General features: G+C 33.4%; 1 protein-coding gene across 1 annotated transcript in view; it reads left to right on the top strand.

The window, feature by feature from the left end:
* The window catches only part of Smp_161860 (hypothetical protein), a gene marked incomplete at its 3' end in the record, with an annotated part of 44,933 nt that extends 30,040 nt beyond the window's left edge, over positions 1-14,893 (top strand). The window contains exons 14-17 of the mRNA XM_018793834.1: positions 1,025-1,412; positions 3,538-3,890; positions 6,229-6,477; positions 14,427-14,893. Coding sequence (XP_018648306.1) covers positions 1,025-1,412; positions 3,538-3,890; positions 6,229-6,477; positions 14,427-14,893 — 1,457 coding nt within the window. The remainder of the gene's footprint in view (positions 1-1,024; positions 1,413-3,537; positions 3,891-6,228; positions 6,478-14,426) is intronic.
* Between the last annotated feature and the right edge of the window lie 8,380 nt (positions 14,894-23,273).

Raw genomic sequence — 23,273 nt, 5'->3', positions numbered from 1 at the left:
ATCGGACTCCTGATCTATATATATATATATAAGGTAAAATTCACTTCAAGTCACTGGTAAATCAGTCAATGAACCTCAATTTTTAAGTATTACCTTCAATTGTCGAACGTAGTAAACTACATAATCACACATTACTTATTGTTCATCAAAACATTTTATAGATAAATAGTTAGAATACCCTGTTATCTCTATTCTGTCAACAATAAATTTATTACTACTTGTTAAATTTATGAGAATATGATTGGTATGAAATTCACTTTATTCATGTGATAGAAGAAAAAACTAGAATTATTCGCTTTACACATTAAATGTCCTAATTTCTTGTTATATTATCAATTTGTTTACTTAAACGGTTATTTTTAAAACATTTCAATGTGAAATAGACTTTCATCTGACAAGTGACATGAATACTCCATGACTTTTCAAACATTGAGCTTAAACTACGTCTAAAATATACTGTTACAAGTAGATTAGAAATGTGATCAGCTGTAGAATCCAGGACAGTCATTTCGCTTTAATTCAGACACGTTACCTAGAAGTATATTTATCCCTCGATTAATGTTCCCATTGAGACTCTAACCCAGCGCTTATCTTTTTAAACACTGACACCTTATCTACTGATCTAATAAATCCAAGTAGTTACTATCTTGTTTAGTCTGTACGAATCTACATGTAAGGGTTAGAATTTCATCAATACAAAGATTCACATACATTCAGCTGATGAACTCAAAGTAGGACAAAAGGCGTCTCCTAGATCTTACTACTAGCTACGATCCAAACATACCTATAACTCGCAAATAAAGACATAATCTTCTCAAGATGCATATAGTGTCAATATAGACCATTCAATTGAAATATTTAGTATCAACACCAGGAAAGCTCAATCCTTTATATATATCTTAATTTCGTTTTGCGTAGTATGAAAAATAAACACCCATTTGGATTTCATTTACTACACTGTTGTTTGTTTAAGGTATTTCACACTGATCTCCTTGTTTTTGTTGAACTTTTTCAAAACTTATAGATGTAAATAATTCTTCGAATCCAACTCACGGTGATGTTTATGAGGATTCCTTGTCAAAAGTAACAAAATCAGAAAGTTTAAAAATACTAACTACCCTGGTCACTTCATTGAACAATATTTATGATCATAGTTCAGAAATCGATTTAATAGCAATGAATAAAATATCTCAGTTCATTACACGGAACGGTACTACTGATGAAGACGATAGTAATCGAGACTTTATAAATGATAATTCACTGAAAAATTCCATAATTAATAATTTGTCAAAAGCTCAGCAATCCGATATAAGTTTACCTTCAATAGATGTCAATTCTCTTGAACTTAACTCTCAACGTCAAATTATTCTTCTTAATAACGAACAATTGAATGAATTATTAAAAATAATAAAGTAAGGATTCAAATGTCTCATATGCCTTAATATAGTTTTCATTCAGTTCAGTTATCAATTTCAAACTGAATTCTAAAGATAATTAAGATAAATCAGTTTCATTTTAGATATTTTTGTAGCACAACGCTTAAAGGTTTTTCTATTCTAGTTGGATTTATTATTTCAATTACATAATAAATAACAAATCACTGGACAATTTGCAATAGTGTGTAACTGACATTCCTTCTATGATTATTTCTTAAATGAAGTCATTTGAAAATAAGAGACTGACCAGTTGCAGTCCTAAGCATTAATGGGAAGATTCAAACAAATAATACTAAGTGAATTCAAACTTCACCCCATTGCACAAGCAAGTGGCTATCAGGACTCAGTAGCTGAGTGGATAACGCGATGGCGTTTAAAGCGAAAGGTACTGGGTTCGAGTCCCAGCTCTGAGATGCAGGTACATCCAGCTGACGACTCCCAAATAGGACGAAATACACGTCCTGGATTCCACTGCTAGCCATTATTCATCTTTGCTTATAATGCTTGTGAATTAAGGCAATGTCGAGGCAATACGCACAGTATGCACATATGCCAATAAGAGACTGACCAGTTGCAATCCTAAGCATCAATGGGAAGATTCAAACAAACAATACTAAGTGAATTCATTTGAAATATGTTTACATAGTTTCCTTACCGTAGACTATCTGTTCTTTAGAATAGTTGAGCATGAAAATTGGTTAGAAAATACAAATTGCTGTATTTCTATTGTCTTAATCATAGTCTGTATTCAGTTACGATTAGTCACTGTTGAAAGAAGTGTGTAATTCTGTGATATCTTATTTGTATTATTTGTTCACATCGATAATTTTATTGATGGGTTACTTCTGAAATCCCATCGGTTAAAGTTAGATAAAACCTAGTTCATAAATTACACAGATGGAGATTTATTTTAAATTGCAAACCTATGAATTTAATTCATTTTCTTATTGGTTGTTTGAATCTTCCCATTGATATTTAGGGCTGCAGTTGATCAGTCTCTTATTGGCAAATGTTTATCCTGTGCGGATTACCTTGATTATTGGCTTAAGTTATAAGCGTTATAGGTAAAGATAAATAAATTTGTTGTTTGTAAAAGTTAGTCGATGAGTATTATGATGAGACTAATTTAATGGAAAAAGCTTATCAGAATGTTTTCTGCTTCTGATAAAATATAAGTCAGTACGTTTTAAAATTAAGATCATTTATGTGCATACCTTTAAAGCGGTTCTCTTTCAATCGAAATATTTCTACTATCCGTAGAAAATCAAAACATAGATTTAAACAGACCAGGACGTAGCACAAATTTTATACACTAGTTTATATTGTTTCACGGGTAAAAGAGAATATTAAAAAGTGTAATTGTAATACCGAAAGCAGCATGGAAATTCAAAGAAAAAAAAGAAAAGGGAATTTTGGGAACGGAGAGTTGAATGAACATATCTGAAATATAAAACTTTATAGCACTTGTATCACAGTTTTAAGTTATCTGAAATGCTTTTCGATATATGGTTCCCCAATACAGAGAGATATTAACTTAAGATACTGTATCACAGTACATGCCTCGAAGTCCCGAAGCTCCCAAACAACACAGAATAAGTTAAACAACAAATGGATAGATGATAAAATAAACGGAAAGAACGTGGGTCAGAATAGAAAAATAGCTAGTAAATATTTTTATAAGGTTGAGAATCAGATAAGTAGTGAATGGGTTTGCATCGTTAGAATGGTTTTCCACCCACTATTGTTTAGTATCTCAACGTGCTCAGCCAACGAAGTTATACCTACACACGGCTTTCAAAAACATTGTTTGACTTCATGAAATGGTAAATTATCTTGGTTTATTCAACCTTAAATTGTATTCTAACCGAATCTTACCTTAGCAGACATGGCATAATAAAGTAAATGGACACTTCAAACACACCGCCAAATATCTCTATTTCTAAGATTAACAGACAGGTGAAAATGTAAGGTGAGAAAAAATCTAGTAACGTTACTTACAAATCATACTAATGAATAATAATAATAATAATAGTCATAATAATAACTAATATATATATATATATATATATATATATATATATATGTCTTCTGACAATTGTAGTCGAATCAACAATATTCCAATCCAAAATGAATCTATGGCTTCACCTCTACAAACATCAAGTTTAGTCAATGACAATTTGCTTAATCCTATTGGGCTGTTCACAGCTTCCAATCCCAATTTAACTGGAGGTTTAGCACAATGCACTACTACTTATTGCTGTTCACACTATCCAAGACTTAATAGTAAAGTTGTGAATCGCAATAATGATTGTTTACCATCATTTCACCATATTTCCCGTTCTACAAACCTAAATTCAAATCCAATTGTATATTCTTCCAATAATTGTCCGAACAATTTATTCAGTACAATGTCCAAATCAATGGCAGTCAATGAGAGTAACACTGATGGCTGTGGTAAGTTCGATACAATAAACAATTTTCTAATAGAAGAGTTACTGGACACATCAAAAGGCAATTATTCACTCCTGAGATTTCATCATTCATTCAGTTCGAATAGTTAGTGGCACTATTTTGAAAATATCTTTAATGACCACATTATTAAGGTAGTTCTTGTTAGTACGTGGCTGAATACATGCTGAACGAACTGTAGAAACGTCCACTGTTGGCATAGTCTATTATATTCCAGGAATTAAATTACAAAACTGGATTGACTATAGAAGCTGCAAGGTATCTTTGAAAGCATTTAGCAACATTATGGATATCTTAAATATTTGTTTCAACTTTCTTTAACAGTAAAATATTTCATCACAATTAAAAAGGTTCTCACTGATCTCTATTACATTTTCTTTGTGCATAATCCCTTATCAAGTGTTTATTTCATTCATTTAAAGAATCAACCTGACAACAGCATAATGTTCCTATTTCGTATGTTTCAGTAAAAGGGGACTCATCTGAAATTTCACTATCTTGGAATACGCTTAAACATTGAGAGCGTACAAAATCCTTATTTATATCCGTAATGTTTGAAGCCAGATTACGAGTTTGAATCTGTTGGGAAATTCATGTTACCTTTTTACAATTTACGCTACCTTAATATGTTTCCGTAAACATTCTGTAATTTTTATTATACATTCTATGTATACGAACTCACTAGACAGTAACTATAGTAACCTAGCTGTGACCTTGTGCTCTAATAGTATTTTTGGATTAGTAATCGTCTGTAAACATTCTTTTCATTCACCTTTGTGATAAACATAGTGCACATGTGTAAGTCGCATGTTTCCGTCCCCTTTACCTAAATTGTTCAAAATAACAGTTTTACCATTATCTATGTATACACGATGGGAGAACGTGGGCGAACATTGGCGAGTCACTTACGGATATCTCAAATGGCTTTGTTTCTTATTTTAGTGCTTACTAGTTTAAGTACAATAATATGACTCATCACTTCACCATTGTCTACTTTATCTTCATACCCTGTCTCACCCATCCTGCAGTTTGTATGTTTAATATGCTTCATATAAAAACATAGTACTTTAGTAGATCAATGAGACTATTAATGTGATATTTCCTTTTTTGAAAAAAAAACGCTTATTTCAGATTGTATATGTGACCAGTTGAATTTACATAGAATTATTTTTAGATGATAAACATATCATATAAGTCTATTTCTTTAGTTTGAGTCATACACCTGAATTTAAAGACATGTTGAAGAGATAGGTAGCCGTTATTTTACTTGAATTATCAAGTCTATATAACAAAACCCAATTACGAGTAGATGTAGATATGTAGGGGACAGGAGCATCTTTGAATTCTTTTGATAAATTTCTGTCAGGTTGATATAAAACCGTCGTTTTATTTCAAAGCACAAAGACTAAATCCAATAAAGGTGATATTTTTTGAAAGCCTTCATTTATGTTTTAATCATGATGACGTAGACAATACTTAAGAATACTCGTCTAGTTATAGTATACTTGGATTATGTATTAAAAAGTAACAATTTAGAAATTTGTCATTACTGCCATTCTAAAGGCGTTGCTATACTACACGATGAGAATCATCAATCAACCGTCGGTCTAGAATTACTAAATAATTTTGGGTGAAACAAATGTAGTCATAATTTAGTTTCAAGGATATTGGGACTTTCGAACTTTCAATTCTCATTGTTATCACTAGTATCAGGTTTAATACCTAACTAAAATAACTATTCTTTATTGATATTACTTATTCAAACCAATCGTATTTCACAAGAATTGTCTTTATTTGTTGTTATATTGACATCCATAGTACACTAAATCAGTCACATGACGTTTCATATCACGGTAAGTCAGTAGCTGCCCTTCGTGGGATCAGTTGGGTGAAATATAGATTTATGCGGGGTTTACACACTTTATTCGGAATCCAGTTTTTTTTCCATCAAACAGGACAGCACACAGTAGCGTGCGTAAGCACTATTTAAAAAATTCCATTCTAAACATAAGAATGACTACTTTTTTAATATCTGTAAATATGCTTATCTATAAGTCTGTGCAAAGTTACAGAAGTTAGACTGTTTTTTTTCTGTCTTTTATTTCCAAACATCTTAAGTCAAAAAATTTGTCATGACACTGTACCGTCTATCTCGATTGAATTCATTTCGATTAGTTTTCAATAAAATATGTTAGGCCAGTAATTTATTTCATTCCCAATCATATTATGAAAAATGATAAGATTTTCTGGAAGCTCATAACATAAAAAGTATTATTTTCTTATTGTTTTCTTTTTCAAAATGGGATTCATGATCTGTTATAAGACACTCATCTAAATGGTCACAAATCATCATCTCCCAATTTTCCAATTCATTGGAAAAAGGAGAAAATACGTGAATCTGTTGAAGAAGATGGAGTCAATTCGTTGAATGGATTCTATGATAATAATGATACATTTTCACATCAACTTTATCAATATAAAGATCATGGTAATACATTGGAAATGGTAGATAATCATCAGATATCGGTTAATAATACTCCTTTGATGAATTGTTCATCACAATTCCTTTATGGTTAGTACAACTTTAATTACATTAATAATAATAATCTTATATTAGATTTTTTGTAGGTAAGGTGTAACAATTTGTTCAATGATATTTCATACAACAGGTTTGTATTATCTTAATCACAAATTTTAGGGGAAAATCATTTTTTTGGTCAAATGAATATGATTATACTCCATACATAGATCAGGTCAAGAAGCGATTATCGTCTACAATATATTGTAAACTCTAAAATTGTAATGACAACACAGATCATCAGTTGATCAGTCAGTCAGTCCTAAACAATTTAAAACCTGGCTGAAATGTATGTAGTCTTACGTTGTCGCAATTCATCTGACCACAACCAAACAGAAACCTTACAAGATCAAAACCAAAAGGCTGGAATTCGTAATATCAGTGCTAATAGAAAACTAAGCATAAGAAGTATACACCAAGAAAAAAATAAATGAAATTAAGAGGTGGAGAGTGTATAATAACACTATTCAATCAGTCATAAGCAACGTGGATTCTAGCACATACTTTCATCGGTTCAAATAGTTACCGAGTCAGTACTGCGAAGCGGAATTGTCAGGATAAATGCCAAAGTAGTAAAAATATTAACAGTATCAGTATAAGTAGGAACGATTAAACACAGAAAATATGATTATGTAAGAACGAATGAATTTTCAGAGGAGAGCTTACGGGTATTTAAAGAGTAAAAACAAATTATCCGCTCTATTGTGACTGATTCTTAGTCGTGCTATTCAACATCCCTGACCATTGGTTACGATTATTGGTAGAAACAAAACCAAGGAATCTGTACCTACCGATACGGCTCAACCCGACAGTCAGTCATTTCATCAACCGATGCTATTTCTTGATTTTACAACCTCTAGTGTAACAACATTAAACTGATGATTTAGAAGGAGAATTGGATGAAGAATAAATGCAATTCTGTTAACGAAATCGATTTTAAGCCATATCATCTAGAGTTTCTGACCGTAAATTACGATTATCTCATTTACTTCAATCAGGAAGTCTGAACTATTCAACATAGCCAAGGTCACAAGTTCATAGCTTCATGAATTTGTGATGTGCATTTTCTTGACCATTATCCTTTGATTCAAATTATTCATATCATCACTGAAAAACGGAATAGACTATGGACTTATATGAAATACTCATTCTAACCACCTTACAGTAGGTCAATATTTATAGCTTCTTAAACTAATCAGGGTTTTTTACTGAATACAGGTCGGTTAAGTAGGTGATTCCAGCTATTTTCTACCGAATGCTTACGATATTCCCTTCATATTGAATAACAGATAATTAAAATACACTCGTATCTACTTTACTTGTTAGTCCTGTGCTGATGAAATGAAACAGATTATTTCTAAGTAGTATAAAAAGTAGATTATTTAAATGATGTCTATAATTTGTTTTAGCTAGAATGGTACACCTGCACTCTTCATCTAATAATAAGAAACTTTTTCACTATATATATATATATATATATATATATATATATATATATATATATATAGCGCATAACTGTCAAGAGATAGGTTCGAATCCTGCCCTGCTGACTTCAGTTAAGTCATTTGATTCGCAACTAATCAAGTATCACATGAATTCGTGTTTTGTTACTGATTTGTGTTAAATGATGTCAGTAAAAGCTTCACAACTAAGCTATCCAGCTCAAAGAACGAAAATCTACCATAAAAAAACTTTCATCGAAAATACAAATTTTCAGTAATTCATGTTCTACAATGAATACAAAATTTCCAATATCTAAAGTGTTTTATATAAAATTCTAAGTGTTGATTCTTCTACCTTTTTAATTAATGATCTTAGTTTTGCTTATTATTTATTTATTACACCGACGAATTTCACTGACTCGAATAATCAGGTGAGTTATCAGTATGGGTTTGTGGACATCGTTGAATTTTACTGAGGTTACATGACCGACCCTTGAGAACCTGGGAGCACCGGATGGACACTCCATTGCAATGTAGGGCTCCTCACCAGTACTTACCCACGTCCCTACAACTGGAAATCGAACCTGGAACCCCCGGTCTCGAGTGCGAACGCTTAACTTCTAGACCAGTGAGCAGAAATCCAACATTGCAGATGGATCTTTTCTCAGAGGTGTGAAGGTGACCGGGACCGAAGATAGACTTTATAAACGAATATCGATAAAAATTAAATATAATTGGGTGGTTTCTTGTTAACCTTGTTTGTCACAAACCGATTTCAAACAATGCGAAAGTACCCAATCTAACATAGTTATTACAGCTAAAAGTCTTATGGCTATTAATCAACCATTAGATTACAATTGACAGATTCAGGATCTATTTTTTTCTGAATGAATCATCTACAGTAGAACTATGTTTTCACCATCTTAACTACTGCTCAGTGCTTTACACTGGTAAGGTTACAGTACGTAAGGCGAATGGCGTAGTAAATTTTTTTGATTAAGGCTTTGCAACGAATGCTTAGGCGCTGACTCATTATTGCGATAACCAATATATATATATATATATATATATATATATATATATATATATATATATCACATGGCGTTTATATTTCAGACCAGTTTTTACGTACTTTAATGTTTATTGACTTTTTTATAATTGTCTATTTCAATCACAAATTCTTCTCTCCTTCAAATAATCCTAGCGAATACTGTAGCATCATCTCTTTATATGTAAAAGTACTTACATGCACGCTCACATGTCCATATATTCGATCGAAAGGTACTTTGATTACAAGTACTTGATAAGTTTGTAGCTTATCTTACTAATTGATGCCATCTTAGCTAACCACATTTCGGCTAAAAAAAATATTCAATTTAGACGCTTAGACAACAAGAACTAAGTAAGTCAGTGAATTATCATTAATATATTCTGGGACAGATGTGGGTTGGCCCAAATCGCCATAATTCATTAACATGACAAGATGAAATTAACTTGATGAATAGCAAAAGAGATCGGAGTAATTTAGTGGCAATGACAGTGAGGAAGATTAAGCATTGAAAATGAGGTTCAAAAAGACAGTGGTACTGTATAATATAAATGAATGCTGAAATTCAAGATCTGTGGTAAAATAAACAATCAATGAATATGCGTCATTGTGAACGACTCTTAACCCAAAGACTCTAACCACTGATCGCATATGTTGCATGGACCCCAACCAATTGGTTTGCATCTACCAGGACGGTTTAGACTAGCAGTCACTGACTTTATGGATTGATATCATGTCTTTGAAATCTAAAAATGAGGGAAACATAGAAATGTAACAAAAATGTTACTTATTAATTATACAATAAAGGTATAACTAGTAATAATCCAAAAAATAGTGCCAAGAGTTCTAACTTTCCTAATACTCATTCTTTTATAAGGGTGATGTTCAAATTAATTTGTCTCTGAGTGGCAACCAATGTCGTACTATCGATTCAAAAGGTAGATAACGTATTCAAATTAGATCAATATTTAATAACCAAGGGAATACTCAGAAGTTATTGATGTCTGTCATCTAGAGAATGTAATGATACAACTTGGCTACTCTATCTACATCTTCGTCTATGGTATTTATTCCGTATGATTTAACTAGACCACCTTAACAATGATTGGGTGGTAAGAGGTGATTTTGTGCTATCACCCCATTGTATTTTAATGAATTATTAGAAAACAAACATGAACTGCATAAATGCGACTAATGTATTTTCTATGCTACACTCCTTTCCTCTCTACCTTCTCTTTCGGTTGGTAATCAAGTTGAAATAACTTTAGTTCACTTAAACTGTGTATTCCTCTCGCTACTACTTATTCAGTCTGTTCAAGCGCAAACGGAGATCACGTGATAACTCGTCTCACACCACCCTTTAACGTTGAGGATTGATTATTAATGTACGTCGTGGTGATATTAAATATATAAATTAGACCTAACCTCAACTAAAGTGGTTCATCGTTTCACCTTAATATATATTTTGAATGTTAATTCTTTTATGTATCATGAATTCAATGATAAATTTTCACAACTTAACTCTCATATCTTCCTACTTCTATTGAATTGTCAATTTTCTGATCAGAAGGGGTTTCGTGGAGATTTAGTATTTTCATAGTTGCAAGTGTGAGTCAATTGAATCTAGACCACCAAGGGAAACTTGGAAGCACTGGACAGCCGTTTCGTCCTATTATGGGACTCCTCAGCAGTGCGCATTCACGATCCTGCACTCGCGAGATTCGAACCCAGGACCTACCAGTCTCACGCCAGAGCACTTGACCGATGGACCACTGAGCTGGGATCCAACGGTGTTAATGTCTAACTTCAACTGATCCAAGAAGTTGAGCATCCGAACGGTTGCTTTTTAGATTCGTCCAGTAAAATTATTTGAGTTCCTGAAAGGAATCATTTATTTTTTAAAGGTTAAGTAACAAAACTATTTAAAAAGAGCGAGAAACAAATTCTTCAAAATTCTATAAACAATATCTAGTTCAAATTTCTTATATTATTTAGTGATTAAATGTTTATTAAAATTTCATTTAAATAGATGATAGATTTTTTTATATATAGTTGAATTCATGAGCCAATTGAAGCTAGGCTACCATGGAAAACTTTGGAAGCACTGGACGGCCGTTTCGTCCTATTGTGGGACTTGTGGGATATGTGTGGAAAATATTTATTTATTCAACTAAAATGCATAATGAAAAGTGACGAAAGTAATGACAATGAAATAGTAATAATAATAATAATAATAACAATAGTAATAATGGCAATAATGATAGTAATAATAATAGTTGTACTTCTTTTTCTGTTCAACGTAATCGTTGTAATAAATAAGAAGAAATAAACTTGTCAAACTGTCTCATCACCATGTCAAATAAAAATTGATAATATTCATTGAACGTTTAAAATTTAAAAAGAAAAATGTCTAACATGTAAATAAATATAAGAAACCTGTACGATTATGTCATAATGTACAACATTCATACTTTTTTTTATTTTCTTAAATGCTTCAATCCCTAGATACTAATTTGTATACTACTATATACTCATGTATCTTTAGTAATAAATTCATTATTACTATGGGAATATATTTTGTGTTATACCGAAGAAAAAGAAAATTCTGTTATCTGTCAAAATCTTATAATTACTTGTTTTCAAGTTAAAGAAGACATACATATTCTACAGAATATTCATAGAAGACATTTATATGATTTTAATGAATAAATCCAGTATGAATTTGGCGCCAACAATAAGAACAATTCATATCATTGGTATAATTATTATTGTGGTATTAACAGTAATAATAATAATAATGCATTACATTTTTCAATAGACATTATTATAATTACCATTATTATGCATTCGGCATTGTTGACATGAAATACAATTACTTACTATAAATAAGCTTAGATTATAACAAGTCCCAATGTACTTTAATCTTTAGAATATTTTATTGTTTTACCATAATATCACTTTGAATTTTCTTAGTCTATGTAATTCATTTTACTTTTCAATATTTACTGATACATGACAAGGAATTCTAGTTCAGTTATTTCCTCGTATGCTAGATGATGGTACAAATGACGTTGTCCAGAACAACAATGAAATTTCCACAATTAAGTTATCTAGCTCAAAGAATACAACATTACCAAAAGTATACACCTGGACCGTAAATTAATATCATCATAGAAAACAGTTGTATCATTTTAATGAGTTTACTACTATGAAACAAAATCAGAACCATAACAAACATCAATCTTCAGTATAGAGTTGTGGAGATTGTTGAGTTTTAATTGAGATCGTGAAGCGATCAATGTTAAACCACCATTGAAAACTTATAGGCACTGAACGGCCATTTCGTCCTAGTATGGGACTCCTCAGCAGTGCGCATCTATTTGTATTTATATTTAATAATACAGAATTCAGTACATAATATATTTTTACGGTTATCTTTTTTAGCTGTTTATTTTTAAATAATATTAGGAATTGAAATATTCAGCTAATTATAAATTTCTACAACGGATTATGAATCAATTTACTGTTTGTTTATATTACTAATTTCCTTTTTTATTTTTAAATCTATACTATTTGTCTAATTGAAATACTTGCTATGAAGAACATTCTAAAACAGTTGTATATGATTTGCTTGACATTAGGGTAGTAATGACTGTAGTGGGAAATTGTAAATTGACTTAAACAGGATACATATGAACCTAATAAATCTCCATCTATCTAAATGTTTAGTGTTTTTATCATGAGTATTATAGTGACTGGATTTGATCTATTATAATCTAATAAATATATATCTATACTATTGAAAAAGCGTAAACTAAGAAAAGGCAATTTGTCCAGTAGTCATTTTCAATAATTCTTTACCTCGTATCATTTTAAAATGTATAATAAATAAATACTCAATAAAAGTTTAAGTGAATGCAATAAGTAGATAGGTTTAGCAAGGATCATGTTTTACATCATACAGTTTATTAGAATGGATTTATAATAGGTAAGATCACTGAGTGGTAGCAGTATTAGTGTGGCATTATATATATATAAAAACAGAGAATGATGTTGATGGTAAAAAATAAATTTAACAAACTCAATTTGATCGAGAGTCTTTTAAATTTTACTGGTCTTCATGGAATGTTTCCATTTGAAGCAGGATGGCTCTTTCCGTTACTTTTTTTTTAATAAAACATACAGATTTGAATTACTTCATAAAACTTCTATGAAAGTCGTATTGTAGATTGATTTGAGCTCATTTTTGAAAGTGAAGATGGTGTGAAGAAGTAATCGAACGATAGTGTTATTTTCTGGCACCAGTGAATATTGACCTATTGTTTTAATTGACGAACGTTCAATAAGCTGTTTTAACAGTTGTGATCTGAACATTTCAATTGTGTTAACAGATGTAATCAATAGCTTTTATTTAATAACGGTTTGTAATTTTCTTTCATGGTAAGAGAGAGAAAATCCCATCCATCATTGATTACGCTTAGTTAAAGATAGAAAACGTTATACCCATCATACTAACTATTATTGTTCAATTAAAACACTAGTGATCAAATTCAATTTGACGATAAACTATTATCAGTGAAAATTGTATTCTGTCAACCGAAAGCCATGTGTCACATAGTTAAGTAAATGGAGCACTCTTTATGTAACTAGTAGACTGGGTAGATTCAGATATGCCACACGGCTATGTTCATATGCCATCTCATTTCCAGATGGTAAGTGAAAAATGATAAACAAGGCAAGTTATTAGATGATGTTGGTTATATAATTTCTTCAAGGTTTTTAGCTTATATGTACTTTTCTAGGTCAGATGGACAGATATATGGATTCTGATGATTCATGTACACTTTATTTCTTTTGCCAACTATAGTTCCTTAATTATTCTGTTTTATCACTCACGGGAAACGTGTGTTGTGATCGAGAACGCGGGTGAGAACTACCAATGTATTTCAATATTAAATTACAGAATATCTTAGTAAAATATAAGAACCATTCACTGAATACTTTATTTGCAAATTTCCATCGTTTGTTCTTAACATTCTATACGATTCTTCAAGTTCACAATTCCTTTCTGTTTTCTCTTATATTCTCTTCAACCCAATCACCTTAGCCTTCTGCCTCCAGGTTTTCTACTTCCGATTGGTGTTACACACTATTTATGTCTGTTGATATAAATATCATACGCCTCACGTGTAACTGGATCTGAATGCATGATTGTGGAATGCAACAGTAACTTAAGGTCTTCAGCTTAAATTAAACAGTTACTTTAGTTTTCCGCTAACTTTATTTATCATCGCCAATGGATACTTTGATTCAATTTTTATTAGATGTTCACTTCAACTTCGGACAAATAGGCGAAATATTGATTCAGATTTTCTTCATGGTGTTTCTTTTTACTATTTATCAAAATAAAAATAATTCTTTTACGTTGCTTTGTGTTTATTTCGAAATTTTAGGTACGAACGATAAATTGTCCACTTACAATAGATTTAGTTCAACTTCAAGGACTACAAATACTACTAATAGTTACGATGGCAGTAGCAACAGTGAAGCACGTGAATTAATTCAAAGTCAATCTGAAATTACCATTCAGTCATCAGACGATGACCAATTTTTATATAATCAAATTCAAGATGGTATTCTCATGAAAATACTTAATACAGTACAACATTTGACCGCTAAACTTGATGCAGATGCTGATCCTCCTGAAGTTATTCAAAACTGTCGAGCTATTCAAGCGTGTCTAGATACAATTACTGCTATAAAAAGAGCCAAATCAAATCAGATCTTTATTGATAAACTAGACGAAACACGTTCAACTATTACACTTGAAGATTCAAATGATAATTTACAACACAGAGAATTCACCTCTAAGAATCAAGAAAATTTCCAACTATTTTCTCCTAATTTTATTCAATCTTAGGCTTGTTGTCGTTGCTGGTAGTCAGACGTATTAATAGTTGTAATACTAATAACAACCAGTAATTTCTTTGTTGATCGGGTTAATTTTTCTGTAGAAAAAGAGATTGTTTCTTTTTTTACACAAAAAATAAATAATACTACACTTTTCAAGGAAATGTGGTTATTTTCGTAATTATTTTTCTGTGGATGGTTTTTCTATGCTTTATTACTTTTATGATACCGTGCATTACTTGGATGTACTAGCTAGTATTTACACTATTCCCAATTAATATTCATTACTCTATCTTCGAGTTCTTCCAATAAAATGGTTTTATATTATGTTGTATCAGTCATTAAAACGAAAAAAGAAGTCAGATATTATCATAATTCATTTTTTAGCCGCATTTCACATTTCATATAATTACAAGATTTTTGTATGTTATTCCTTAAGGAGTATGTCAATACATTAAATATTGAATGGTATTAAATCGATACACAGTTCATTCATCTCTACTTATTCCGATTTTTTCTGTTATTGCATATTATTGATGTATACAGCATACTATTTTTACAGTTTTCATATTTGTATTTTGATTAATAATTTCTTTTCTTGAAATCGTGTTACATATAAACAAGTAAACCTTTAAACATAGCTTTCCTCATAGTGGAATTCACCAAAAATACAAAAAGTGATCCGATATTAGTCTCAGTAAATCAATCAGGATGCTCAGTCATTAAGTAGTCAATCTAGGAAATTTTGCTGTTAAAACGAAAAAGCCTGCACCATTATCATACGGAAATTGTTTATATCACTAAATTTTTTTCATCTCCATGTAGTTCAGTCCAAAAGAACTGAAAACAACTAGTCATAAAACAGATCATAGATGTAATGTGAATAATACAAACTTGTCTGAAGGTGAGACGAATTTCACTGAAATAAGGGACATTGATCTACCCAGTTGATGGTCATCAGTGATTAGATTTACCTTTCATTGATTTCTGGTCTTTGGAAGGTTTCAGTGTACAATCTGTCAAGACATCATTAGCTAAGCATTTGCTGACCTGTTATTTTATAATCTTTTGACAAGAACCTGACCTTCTAGAAGCATTAGTTCGAAGTATCCTCGTAGTAATCAGTGTCAAGGTTAGTGATGTCATTCATTTCAAACTATGTGAGACCAAATGACGATGTATGAATAATTCAGAAGTGAATAATCACTCAGTGTTAATAGACATAGATACATTTACAACACTTATGTTAGATATTCAAATGTACATGAAAGATAGCATATATACGACAGAAACAAGTGAAAAAAAGAATAGATACTAAAGAGTTTATTCTCTGTTATTACCTCATAATTCGACAGGAAAATCTATGACTATTAATGTCATAAACACAACTGGCAAATTTACAACTTATCATTTTGTTTGAATTTGTGAATTAATCTACCCACTGTTCCAACAATACTTTTCCAGTTAATTATAGACGTTAAGAACTCATTTTATTCACATAGGATGGTTTGAAGCCCCTTTAATTAGGTGTGAAATCAAGATACTTTTGATTATGTATATAATGTAGTTCTCATCGAGTGACGTACATTTGGGTATTAATCTGTTAGAGAATCGATACGAACATATCTTGTACACCACAGTACATATAATTTGAAATATTTAAGTACAGTTCATACCCAGTAAACTATGTTGAAAGAGATCATATGAATTCTTGATATATCATAGGAACTCATTAGATTCATCAGAATTGTTGAGTTCACAATTATACTCACAACCACTAGAAGGTCAGTAGGTATTATAAACAAAGTAGATGTTAACTTATCGGTGTTTTATAGGAGTGAATTAAATGTTATTATTTGAATAATCTCGAAGAATTTTATTAACTAGTTGATACGGAATCAAACTAATTTAATTGTGACTGGGTAGACGGTTATCATTTAAATTGTATTACCTCATCGTTATCGTATTTTTTGGACTCTTCTAAATGAACAGACATAAATGAACTGTGTTATTTGAACAATTCTGTCAGTTGTAATTGAGTCAAAAATATATCTGATTCATAAAGACCTATTCTAAATCATTCCCTTGATCATAACTCAGTTACATCTATTAGGATCTGTTGTAATGTGTTCTAATTTCTTATCGCCATCAGTATTCTGAGTCAATATTTTGTCTTTCATATCCCATTTTCTAATGATTGATTGAACAGATTTATTCTGAGGTCAATTGAAAGCTTAAGTCACAATAAAAATTTAGCCAATGAGATTATAACTCGGTTGTCTTACAAATAAAGAGTAATCAGTTTACGATCATCACGCTTGAGTATGAATTTCCCGACCAGTTGTTTGGTAGCGAACGAGAACACAGGTAGGGACAATCGAATGTATTTGAATAAAAAATTAAAGAACACCTTAGTAAAATCTGACAACCATACGGTAAAATATTTATTTGCAAAATATCAATCAATCGTCTCAGACTTCATTGTCTTTTCGTTTCCATACAAATCATTTTCTGTTCTTCGACCTTCCTAACCTTCTGCCTCTGGGCATTTCACTTTCGATTGATGATACATACTACTTATATCTGTCGACATCAGTAGCAAACACTACAGTCCCACTAAATTCAAAGATCTTGAGTTATTGGAAATCAGGTATTGAGATAAGTGTAGTAGACCATACTGTATTTTCACATATATATAAAATCTGCCACTTCTCATGTTGGTGTGTAACCATGATTTTCGATTTTATGGTGTGATTGATTTCGGCACCTCAGTAATGTAAACCCATCTTTGCTTGGAACAAACGCTAACAGAAGCTTAGCTGCAGTTTCATCTTTCCGTACTGAAGGTTAGGAATAGGAAAAGATGAACGAATCCGCAGACCAATAGGAGTGGAACTTACGTTATCTCAAGATTAATTTTGTCAGAACGCGCCACTAGTCATGACTAAGGATGCTAGGCTACAGATCAAACAGTATATACGGAGCCGCGACCCTGATTCGCGAATTTAGGAAGTGATATCGAATGACATATCTCAGATATAATAGTACTGAGACAATGGATTTTAAACTCTTCAAATGAATTAAACCTGCAAAAACTAACCATTCACAAATCTTAATTATAGGATGAGTACAAATCATTTCAAATCAGTAACCGTAGTTTTCAGCAAACATGTGAGTTAAGTGAATTGTCGGTTCATAGACATTGTTTTGTTGCAAGAAAACGTAAATGCAAAACAGATTTACGACTGACAGAAATGGGGTAATATTTACTTCATTATTTTGTCTTTGCTGCACTAAATCAATATTCGTAACAAGCATATATAGAGCCAAAATTTACTTCCATCAGTTTTAGTTTCATAAACTGAAAGCAGAAATTTTAGTATACAACAGAAACATTACAAACTTCCTGAGTATTTTGTCATTATTGTGGACCTATGTTTTGGTTTGCTCGTATCATAACATATTTTGTATACGCCTAAACACTCAGCCGGGCGCTTAAACAATGTAGACCATGTCTATCTACCATACTAATATAATATGTGTATCCCTCTGACGCTTTGGACAGTACGCTATGTTGGTCTGCTTGTCCTACCAACCTATGCAAGGTGGGTGACATACAGTAACTCCTTAGACTTTCGTAGTTGATTTCCGACTTTTACTTTAGCTGAAGAAAGGTGGTTAAGCAGAGTTGGAGGAACATATAATTTAAGGAAAATAGCAACTGTAGTAAGATGAAATAACGGAAAAGCCAACTGACTGAAGGGACAGGTATGTATAACACTGATGAGCTCTAACAGTACTGTACTGTATATTTTCGAGTAGCATTTGAAGAAAACCACTAGCAACTACATTTGTAGTCATACATTTCCTTTTCACAAAACCATACTGCTGTCCGATCAGATAAATTACAGTTTCGGGGAACAGATTAGGCTTAATCACTTATTAGCCGATAACTCCAGAAGAATTTCGACTGCGGCCCCTCTGAAGCAACTGGAGGTTCAAAACCCAAGTACAGGAGAGTTTGATGCAACTTTAGCAACCCAACCTCGTAAAACAATAGATAAGATAAGAATAGGGAAACAAAGAGAACCAACTGAACTCTAAAGGATATTTACAAAGAAGAAATATGATGCCTCATGATGAAAGCCTGGAGTCTCTGGAAGTCACAAAAACGACTTGTTTGCTGACCACCAGAGAGCAATACAGTCAGTCAGCTACAACGTAGGACCAGGAACATATATGTATCGGTCCAAGTTGCCTCACCTCATTAGCACAACAAGATGAAAACCAAAGCCATAGAAGTAGTTACTTCAATGGAAGTATTAAATAAAAGATTTCATATAAGGACATGATACAGAGAGAAAGAATTACTTCGTAGAAATGAAGGTATAAGGCAATTTTAATCTCAAGGTTTAAGGGAAGATAAAGAGTGTATACACCTACGCCATTGTGATCGATTCTGAGCCATGTCACACACAGTCTCCAACCATTGGTTACGATAGTCACGCGGACCCCAACCATGTAGTCTGCATCTACCAACATGGCTCAGACTAGAAGTTAGTGACTTCAAGCCCTGATGTCACGTTTTGGTTTGGCCACCCTTAACTCTCTTCCAACCATCCCCAATACTAGTCAGCATTGCGCGTCATGGTAATCGGTGTTCAGGTATACGTAACACGTGGCCCAACCATCTCAGTCAATGAAGATTCATGACCTCATCAACTGATTTACCGTCATTCCCAAATACCCTGCGTCTAATCTCACTATTACTTACCCGGTGATCCCAGCAGATGCGAGCAATATTTCCAAGACATCTATGATAAAATACTAGTAAATTACGAGTACAGTCTACTCTTAATGGCCACGTGCAATGCTAACTAGTGTTGGGAATGGTTAGAAGAAAGTTGGGGGTGGTCAAAACAAAACGTGACATCAGTCCTTGAAGTCATTAACTTCTGATCTGAGCCATGTTGGTAGATGCAGACTACATGGTTGGGGTCCGCGTGACTATCGTAACCAAAGGTTTGAGACTCCGGGTGACATGGCTCAGAACCGATCACAATGGCGTAGGTGTATACACTCTGTGGTCAAATACTAGTAACTTTCGAATATCTGCTACTCTTAAAGGCCACGTTTTGCAGTCGTAAAGTAGAACAGAGCGAACTGCTACACAGTATATTTGTTCCTTAGTTGATAGACAGATAACTCGCCTTCGCAATAGTTGACGTAAGTTGGCAAAAGCCAAACTCAAACGACGAGAAAGTTATTCCCAACAATAGGTCTATCATGAAATTAAACGAAAATAAAGATAGTGGACAGTCTTGTTGGACACCACCTGGGGTTGCAAAATCACATGACAGTTCGCCATAAGCTCTGATTCGAGTGGTAGAGTTCAAGTAAAGAGCCTTCACAAGGTTCATGTACTTTTGAGATACACTTTCCGATGAGACACTGCCACAGAACCTTTCGATCTACAGAATGAAATGCTGCTTTTAAGTCAAGAAAAACTATCATTGTCGGACGCCGATAAGCATGCCTGTGCTCTAAAACCTGACGAATGGTGAATATGTGGTCGATGCAGCCACCACCAGGTCTGAAGCCAGCCTGATTTTCTCGTATTTGCAGTTAACAAGTCTTTGTTAGATGTCCAATAATTATTGAAGCTAGTATTCTAAATTATATATTGATCAGTCATCTTTCTATAGTTATCACGGGGTGGTTCTGACCCCTTCTTATATATTGGGACAATCAGTGATTGCGACCAGTCACGTGTTTTAGCTAAAATATTAGTCAACCTAATTGCTAAAACTAGACAATCATCCTTAAAGACCTCTGGAGTCAATCTATCTGTACCAGATGCTCTTCCTCGTTTCAGATTAACTATAGCCTTTTTAATTTCAATTAGAGTCGGGGGACCTACTCCAATGTTCCATTAAGAATGTCTGAGAATGGTGTGTAACTGTAGAATAGCTGAAGGCCACCTGAACTGCTCCTTAAAGTGTTCTGCCCATCGTTTTAAACGTCTAGTATGAGAGCAAATGAGTCTTGTCGTTTTCCGGAATAATCGTATTTACACTCCTTAATTCGTTTTTTCTTATTAGTCTGAAAAGCTGTCTGGTGTTACCTGAAGCCGCTACCTTTTCCATCTCTTTTGCTTTTGTTGCTCAAACTGCTCACGGTTATTCTGTAGACTTTTGGTTAACCTAGATCTAATTTGTTTATGCTCATCATCATGTTCAGAGCCTGATGCGATGAGTTTACGAGAATCCATCAGTGCAATAGACTTAAAAAAGAACCCATTGGCTTTATGCAACCTTTTGATTTAAATTACTAATTGATGTTACTGCTGTTCGTAAATCTTTCCAAGCAACATCTGGGTCAGCCTCGTTTACAGAACTGCCTTAATGTAAACTCAGTTGTTCCAGGAACTTACTTTCGGCTTTCTCGTCCTCCAGTTAAAGGTGGTCTTAGTGACCTGAGAAAGTGACCGCAGTGCTCAATGGACAACTGCTTGAGGCCGGTCACACAAGACCTTTTGTGAGTAATTTTCGTGTTAGCTCCGTACTTGTTGGGACCTTAGCCCCGGAGTCGGGAATTTGTAGGATAAGGTGGGGTGTGCATTTTTACGGTCGACCTTTTCTAACCCCACCCTTCCTTGTAAGAAGGTAGCACTGCTGTTATTCTAGTTGTCTAGAGGAAACATTACTGCCGTCACATTCTGTACAGTCAGAAGTACGACTTCGCCCTCGGACATGACCCGTTGATTTGATTTATTATTTTCCATCAAGTTCAGCTACACCAAAACTGTACCGAAACATGTGTGAATACTCGCATTACTTCATTTTTTTATGACAAAAAAAGGAAATTACCGGATACACGACAACTTAAACAAACTGTAGTCATCTGGTTAGCACAGCAGACAATCATGTGACTGTTGGAGACATTTCAGTTCTATCCTAGTTATTTGTACTCAGTAATATAGCTAATTTGCACCCCGCTTGTAGCCCTTCTAGGGTTACTGCCGGTCCCGATCCCGGGTACAGGAGGAGGGTTGCGTATGGGGTCAGGAACCCAAATCCGTAGAAAACAACCTTGCTAAAAATTGCTAACCAGAAAAAAACCAATCAAACCATTCAAACACTGCCTTGAGGGTGAAAGAATTTTTATTCTGATGAACTATGATGCCTCATAGCGAAAGCCGATATTCTTCGGAGGTCACGAGGCCGATGCTCCTTCTAACAATCAAAGCAACAATTAATATAAGTACACATAATAACCGGAGAATGTGAGGGACTGGAATGACCAATCAAATAGCTGCGGAAATGAGATACAACTTGGCGGTGCTTGCGATAAGTTAGACTCATCGGACCCAAACTGGACAGAAAGGATTAAATTTGAGAGAGGTGCTGTTGTACTCTGATTATGAAGAAAATGCGTCACACAAACAAGAAATTGCACTGACGCTATTCAAAGCACAGAAAGCATTTACAGGGTGGAAATCCTACGGATCCAGAATCATCAAAGCATTCTTCAAAACAAAGGAGGGAATCACAATGAATGGGCCGTATGAAACATCACCATACAGAATGAATCTCTATCGAAACCCTGGGCAGGATTCAAGAAAGGAAGAACAAGACAGCAATTAACATCAGATAAACAAGAGTAGTGAAAGTCAAGACACAGACCAAATAAACAGAAGCAAACAAGCAAACAGAGAGAAGCATTAGAGCTAATAAGCAGAAATACGTGTAAAACCTAGCAATGACAGAGGAAAAAGCTGAAAGAGAAGGAAATACGAGACAACTGTATAGCAAAACAAAGAAACTAGCAGGGAAATATAGTAAACTGGGGCGACCAGTTAAGGACAAAGAAGGTAAGCCTATCACTGAGACTCAAGAACAGAGGAACAAGTGGGTAGAACGCTTTGAAGATCTTCAGAACGGACCAACTTCGCTGTACATTGAAGTAGCACCTATAGACCATTCCATAGCTGTGACTCTATCAACAATCGAAGAAATCAACATGCCCAATGAGGAAAAGATGCTGGAGGAGGACATGACATACACTGAGGAGATCAAACTGCATTAAGAAACAAGTCCTAACTTGGGATCTTGAAGGCAAGAGTAAAAGAGGCAGATTGAAGAACACATTACGCCGAGAATCAGAAGCGGACATAAAATGAATGAATAGCACTTGCAAGCAACAGGGAAAGAGAGCCTAGAACAGAGTTGATTGGAGAATCCTAGTCGGCGGTCTATGTCCTACGAGGGGTAAAAAGATTAAGTACGTACGTGGATAATCCTAAACTTTTATTAGCGTACATTTCTATCTTTAGACTTTTGTTCATCTCAAAGGATTAGTTCACTGACCTATATTTGCGAGACATGTCC

This window comes from Schistosoma mansoni, chromosome 1 (assembly GCF_000237925.1).
Source record: "Schistosoma mansoni strain Puerto Rico chromosome 1, complete genome".
Taxonomy (NCBI): Eukaryota; Metazoa; Platyhelminthes; class Trematoda; order Strigeidida; family Schistosomatidae; genus Schistosoma; species Schistosoma mansoni.
This window is presented reverse-complemented; position numbering and strand designations above follow the sequence as displayed.